General features: G+C 54.2%; 1 protein-coding gene across 1 annotated transcript in view; it reads right to left on the bottom strand.

Moving 5' to 3' along the window:
• Window positions 1-1,643: 1,643 nt before the first annotated feature.
• The window catches only part of VASH1 (vasohibin 1), a 19,984-nt gene continuing 14,769 nt past the window's right edge, over window positions 1,644-6,858 (bottom strand). The window contains exons 6-7 of the mRNA XM_011357047.2: window positions 6,672-6,784; window positions 1,644-5,789 (exon numbers count right to left, since the gene is read on the bottom strand). Of these exons, the coding sequence (XP_011355349.1) occupies window positions 5,717-5,789; window positions 6,672-6,784 (186 nt within the window). The 3' untranslated portion in view covers window positions 1,644-5,716. The remainder of the gene's footprint in view (window positions 5,790-6,671; window positions 6,785-6,858) is intronic.

The raw sequence follows: 6,858 nt of genomic DNA, 5'->3' as shown, positions 1-6,858 counted from the left end.
TTGTTTTTCTCACAACCACATCCTTTGTGGCTGCAGGTTCGAGGGAGGACATATTGCCAAGTGGGCTGCCCTCAGAGGACTGCCCCTCCAGCTGACCTGAAGTGGCCCATCTCTACCACCTGCCAGGCCTCAGCAGCTGGTCCCCTCACCCCCTTGGCAAATGCTAAGGATTACCAGGCAGCTTGCATCTGGGCCAGTCTTTGGTATGACCACCACTTCTGTCACCACTGCCTTCTACATGTGGTCAAGATGTCGGATCCTGGCAGATGGGGTGGCAGAGCTTCAACTTCTTCATGTTCAGGGCTCTGAGAAGCGCTACCTTCATCCAAAGGTCTAACCTAAATCAATCATGTGCCTGAATTAGGCAGGCACATGCTATGAGCCTGAAAAAATAAAAAGGCAGCAGGAAATCAGGTAACCCCCAGTAAGGTGGGTTCTGATCCTCCTAGAGTCCATGATATTTACCTCCATATCAATTCTGAGTGGTCAGGCATTACTACGATGAGCCTGCTTGACTGATGACAGACTCTCGCCCAGCTCTTACCCAGCCCTCATTTGCACGAGAGCAACCCAGGGGCCCACCGTCCACCTCACGGAAGCCCACCTACAAGACTCTTTATTGGGTATTTTAGCTGGACTTGATTGTGTAAATTACAACACTGCCTTTCTGTAAAAGTGTATAATCCAAGTTAGTCCCCAATTCTGGTTACTGAAAGGCCCTTTTTGGTGTTAAACTGCATTTAAATGAGCCTGTTCATAACAAAACTGCCTCTTTAATGGTGTGCAGTCCTAGACATTCCTGGATTCCAATGGACCACCCCTCTATACCCCAGCTGCCACACGTCGCCACCACACTACTGAAAATGGAGGTCTTGCTGTGCTAAACTGCACTTCTAGTTAGGGCTTTGTGGGGATTAGCTGGGATAATAAATAGGAAATATCTCTCCTTTTAAATCTAGATTTTGCTCTCAAGCTGAATGAAAGAGCAGGGGAGTGGGGAGGAAGGGTTAAGGGTGAAAAATGCTATAGGGTCTAAAAGATATTTCTGTGCAAGTTGCTTGCAACTGTTTGGGCTTGTCTTAAAGTGTGGGAAGAGGTCCAGGGCTGGAGGAATGATGCAGAGCGAGGGGTGATGGATGAAACCAGACATGTTTCCAAAACTGTGGCTTTAACCACCATAGATTCTGCACGGGTAACTGTGATGAGAAGGGACTTCAGATCCCTGTTGCTATGGTTTCCTGAAATAACTTCATTTCCAGGGAGAACATTCACCCTCTTCTGTTCCCGATGGACTGCTAGGGACTAGGATAGAAGCAGGGCTCTGGAATGTATCCTGAGAGCAGACTCTGGCCTCTGGGGACCAAGTGGCTATGTGAGAGAGAAGGGGTTCATTTACAGCCAGCAGGAAAGATCTCCCAGATTAGGATTACCAAGAGCTGCATGGCTTATAGCAGGCTGAGGGGGACAGTCTGGGAGCCCAGAAGTTCTGTCATGACTGCAAGGGCTGCGAGGTTTCCTGCTGGCTGGTTTGGGGCTCCCCTCACCTCTGGTCAGGTTGTTCCTGGAGCTGCTGAGGTTGGCGGTTGTTGGCTGGGGCGGACTCCAGCCCCAGCTTCTAGAGGAAAGGAGACAACGCTTACATGTCATGGTTTCTGTCCAGCCCACAGAACCAGAGCTGGGAGGCTTTATTCATTTCAGAAGAAAAGTGAGAACAAGAATGAGACAAAGTGTAAAAGTGAAAAGGGGAGGCGCAATACTGATATGAGAAGAGGAGAAAGAACAAAATCTAGAACAACACACAGCCCAACACAAACTCGAGGGAGGGGGCAGTCAGCCCTCACCGGGCCCAGGGCCAAGCACGCCCAGTTTCTTCTTTCCTTGAATTTGAAGAAAGAGGGATACTTGGGACTCTGAAGCACCGAGATGGGGCGACAGGGGTCAGTGCAGATAGACCTACAGCTAGCACCACCACAGCCAGGCCTGGCCTGGGGCAGACCTCCCCGCTCCCGCCCCATACTCCTCCAAGGACCTCCCTGCCCTTCCCACAGATTTCTCCCAGGAACAAGGGAAATGGGGATGTCAACAATGGAGCTCTGACACAAAGAATGCAGTCAATATGCTGGCCCAGCTCACACCTCCCTGCACGCCCGAGGCCAGGGAGGGCCTGGGGATGCTGCTGTAGCTAAACTAGAGAACAACCCAGGCAGGAGACCCAGGTGCACACAGGCCTCCGGGCGGGTTACTAGCCAGAATTAGACCTGTTCCAGAGCCAGGAAGACAAGTCCCAGCTGGAAGGGGTGGGGCATGAGTTGACAGAGAGGGCCAGAAAGCGGACATGGTTCCTCTGGGCCCTCTGCTCCTCAGAACCCTGGCCTTAGGCTTCATCATTGCACCTGGGGCTGTGGCAACTGCTCTCCCCACTTGGCCAGGCCCAGGAAGGATGGAGTGGCTGGCACGATGGGTGAGGGTGACTATGTGTTGAGGCCATGGGAAGGAGAGGATGGGCAGGTGGGTGGGTGGGCAGGCTCTCTAAATCCAGCTTCCCAGCACTCTGACCCAGCACCAAGTGCAAGGAATCATGCTTTGGGAAGCAATCACTCCCCATCCTGACCCACCTTCATCCAGCAGCTTTCTCTGACCTCACCTTGACCCTTCCTCAGCTAGCAGCCCCCACCCTAGGGGCAGAGGAGCCCAGGCTGAGAGCTGGAAGGTAGTCCTGAGTGAGGTGGAGCCAGACCCCTGTCTCTCACAGGAAATGAGATGAGGTGATACTGAGGATGGTGACTAAGGCCCCAAAATCCCTGCCTCTCTGCCTCCCCAGAAACTCTGCAGCCAGGCCAGCCCAGCCCAGGGAGCAGAGCCTGTGTAAACATGCCCAGGAGGGGAGGAGGGGTTGCTACATATGAAAAAGCTAAAAATAAATTAAAAAGCACCACTGTAGCCTGTGGTGGTCTCCACAGGCCCAAGGTCTCAGCTAGGATGGGGAGTGCTTGGGGATTATCAGCTTGAGGTGATCAGCTCCCTCCCTCGCAGACAGCAATGAGAGTTGGGATTTCATTCTGCTTCTTTCTCCAGAGGGTTTTGGGGAAGGAACCTGCGTGTTGGAGCATCCTTCTAGGCTCCTGTAGTAAGAGCAGCTTCCCCATGTTTTTCTGACCCAAGCTCCCAGCTCCTTTTTACATCTCTTCCCTTCTAGCCCGGTGGTCCACAGGGGCGCCTGGGTCCACGTCTCTGATGATGAGCGGTCTGTACGAGGCACCCTTATCTAGATCCACGAAAGCCCTCATTTTCAGCCTCACGCCTCCCAAGAGTGAGCCATCTCTGCCTCAGGTGAATGTGGGAACATGGGGACCACCCCCCACTCCCTGAAAACTGGGATGGGATGGGATGGTGAGTCAGGAGTTACAATGGGTCTTGGATTGGTCTGGTCGAATGTTGCCCAGGGGACAGGTAAAGCACCTCCCCAGGGCCTAGTGACCCACGAGGAACCCAAGGGACTGACCAACTGGTCACCCTGCTGGGCCTTGCTCTGGGCCAAGAGCTGCTGGTTTGAAGAGCTGCCAGACCCTGGTGCCTTCACCAATGGGCATCAGCAAAGGCACCGTGTCTCCCTCCCTCTTTCCTTGCTTCCCATGCACCATCCATCTCCCTGGCAGGCTGAGAACATACTCTCTCCACTCCACTCCACCTCCTCTGGTGACGGGACAAGCCCAGGGCATCTCTGGTATGTCTCTGGTCTGCAGGGAGAATGAGGAGGATGAACATGGGGCCACTGCCCACTCTGGGAGCCTCAGCAGTGAGGCCCCTGTTGTGGCCCAGCCTACTCTGGGAAGCCTGGAACTTTCCATAGTTCTCACCTCAAAGCATATCAGTGGGCTTCTTCCCAGCACAAGTTCTCTCTACTTCAGAGATTTCTCTTCGTGTTGGTTTTTTAAACTTCCTGAACTGATTGCCAACATTTAAAAATCAGGATATTTCACATAAAAAAAATTCAGAGTTCTGGCCTCTGAAAAAAATCAGACAATCTGGCAATGCAGAGCTTATACTCTGAGCAGCTAAGCAGCAGTGGCCCCTTTAATGGGGTATATGCCCTCTTAGTTTGCTACAGTCCCTACCCAGCCCTGCAGTGCTCCTTTTAATCATCTGCCTGGCCCTGTAATGCATTTGAGTTTACAACTCTAGTTCTAATCCTCCCTTTTCCAAGCTCCCGGCCCCTCTGCAGTCTTACCGATAGCTGCCCCTGGCTGAATCTTAGCCTCTTAGTAAAAAGAAAGCTTAATGGGCTTCCCGTTCAGCTACCCTTCCATAACCTGAATCCTCTCAAAAGCTTCCTGACAAGTAGCCATCTAGTCTTTGCTTGATTACCTCCTGCAACAGGAAACTCACTACTCCCCAAGGCAGCCTGATGCTAAACTCTCCCCCGCATCCTTTTCTCACTTACACTCCTCAGTTCTTGGGCTCTGCCCCAATTCGGGGGCCACATTGCACCCTTTCCTTACACTCCCTTGTTGCGTGAACCTCCAGAACCTTCCCTCAGTCCCGCCAACCTCTCTACGACCTGTCACCTGCCTTCTAGGTCTCTCCTGCGTGATAGGCAGGCTGCGCTGACTCCAGCTGTTCATGTTCTTCCCTGATGAGTCACATGCAACAGCCTGATCATCACTGGGACCCCCAAACCTAAACAGGCTACTAAGTGAGGAGAGGTGAGCCTGGGACACAAACCTCCCTGGTCTGGTCTTCATTTCCACAGCTAGGGCTGAGGTGATGGTAAAGGGGGCGGAGTAGTGCCTAACCCCCGAGGACTGCCTGGGAACAGACCCAGGCGTGAGTGTCCCACCCTGTCCCCAGCCACAGTTCCTGGACATGCCAGCTCTGCTCAACCCCCACAGTCACGCTGAATCCAGTGTAAAGTCTGGGCCCTCGCAAAGCCGAGCCCCTCTGCAGGGAGCCCCAGTTTCAGCAACAGGCAGAGCTGGGCTAAGCAAGATGAGGTAGGGGCCTGGGAACTCATCCCCCAGTGGTTCTCTCCTGGGCTTCCCTACAGCCCCCCTCACAGGGCGTGCCAGTGGGCAGTGTCAGTCCACGGCACTGTTTGTCCATGGGGCCACAAGGGCGTGAGAGCTCTCCTGGGCCATGGGGGCCTGCTCTTGAGTAGATGTGGCCTGTGTCAAGCTCCTGACATGGGCCACACAGACCTCTCCCAGAATGCTTCATACCACGCTTCCCTTTCCCTGGGTCAAGATGCCTCCGGGACAGGTGGAAGTGAAGAAATACCTCCACCCCTCTCCCATCCTGCCCCAGGCCTGGTGGGCCGGGACAGTTCTCATACATGGGACGGACCCAAATCCCAGATGCCAGGGCCAGCGGCACCAGCAGAACCAGCAACCCCTCCTCCCCCAGCCCCATGGCAGTTATATCTTCTAAGCACTGGCCTGCCAGTCATTGGCAGATCCAACAGTTTTCAAATCTCGTAAACTTTAGTTGTCAAGTTACAAACTCCAAATAAAATACTAACTGCTTCGCAGCCCAAAGTTAGGGAGCTTGGTCCAGTGGGAGGGGCAATAGCTTGGGTAGCTGGGCTGGAACACACTCTTCCTGCTGCCCTTCTCCCTGGCCTCTCACCAGCCCCTCCTTCCCCAAGAGCCAGGCTGGTTCTGGCAGGCAGATCCTGGCCCCCAGAAGTGGGTGAGGCTGGGCTGCTGCTGCCCGCCTCGCCTTATACCCGGATCTGGTACCCGTTGATGTCTGGCATGGCTTTGGGCTCAGAAGGCTTCTTCTCACCCGAAGGCCTGCAGGGAGGAGAGAGCAGAGGAAGGGAAGGATGAGTGGTCCATCAAGGGGTGGGGGAGAGGACGGAGTCAGCGGTGGTTGCCCCTGATGGCTTCCCCCTCTATACTCTGAGACGCCCCAAACGCAGCAGTAGCATCCCTGTGGAAGTGTGTTTCTGGAATCCTGGCCGCCTGTGCTGTCCTGAGTGTGCTCCCTGCGATCTCTTAGATGTTCCCGCTCTTTATGGGAGGTCGGCAAATCTGGCTGCAACTGGCTGTGAAAGCTTAATGTGTAAATCGCTGTGCAGGGACTCTGTTCTCTGTAAAAAGCCTCCTAGATCAGAGTGAATGATGCTGGATATTGGAGGCCTACTTGGTGCCCTTGAACCACACCAGAGCGGTGGCTCCTGGATGAGAATGATACTGAAAGTAACAGCTGGACTGACATGTAGGACAACTCGGAGGCACAGCCTGGCATTTTAATGGGATTTCTGCACTCTAGATAGAGGCAAAAACCGCAGACTTGCAGGGGCAAAAGTTATGTTCAAAGCCTTCCACCAGCTACCATCCGATGTTCATACCTTCCCCAGCAACATGGGAGAACTCACTGTGTGGCAGGGGCCGCCCCTCCTGCCCTCCCTCCCACATAAGCTTTGCTTCAGACTTCTGTCGGGGCCTCCTGCTCAGCACCGGGGCCCCACACAGAGGACCAGTGAGTGTGGTTTTCTCTGGGGAAATAAGACTCAACTGCTGCTGGGAGATGTCAACACATAAATACACAAACCCACCATCACAAATCGCCTCTCTCAGGTGGGGGCAGAAAAAGAGGGTGGGAATGAGAAGAGCGAGAAGATGAGAGGAAAAGAGCCTTTTCCCAGCCCCCAGGCTTGACCTGCCCCTCACCTCCTTTCGCTTCGGCTGTTCCTGCGGTGGGGGCTGGACTGGCCCCGCTGAGGGGAGGACACATCCTTCTTTCTGTCCTTGGTGGGGGAGGGAGGGCCGGTCCCTTTGCCAATCTTAGTGGGGAAGAAGAAACAAAGACTCACTCCAGGGCCGCCCCAGAGCCTGTCCTGCCCCGGGCACGACCCAG

Source organism: Pteropus vampyrus, unplaced genomic scaffold (assembly GCF_000151845.1).
Source record: "Pteropus vampyrus isolate Shadow unplaced genomic scaffold, Pvam_2.0 Scaffold32, whole genome shotgun sequence".
Classification (NCBI taxonomy): Eukaryota; Metazoa; Chordata; class Mammalia; order Chiroptera; family Pteropodidae; genus Pteropus; species Pteropus vampyrus.
This window is presented reverse-complemented; position numbering and strand designations above follow the sequence as displayed.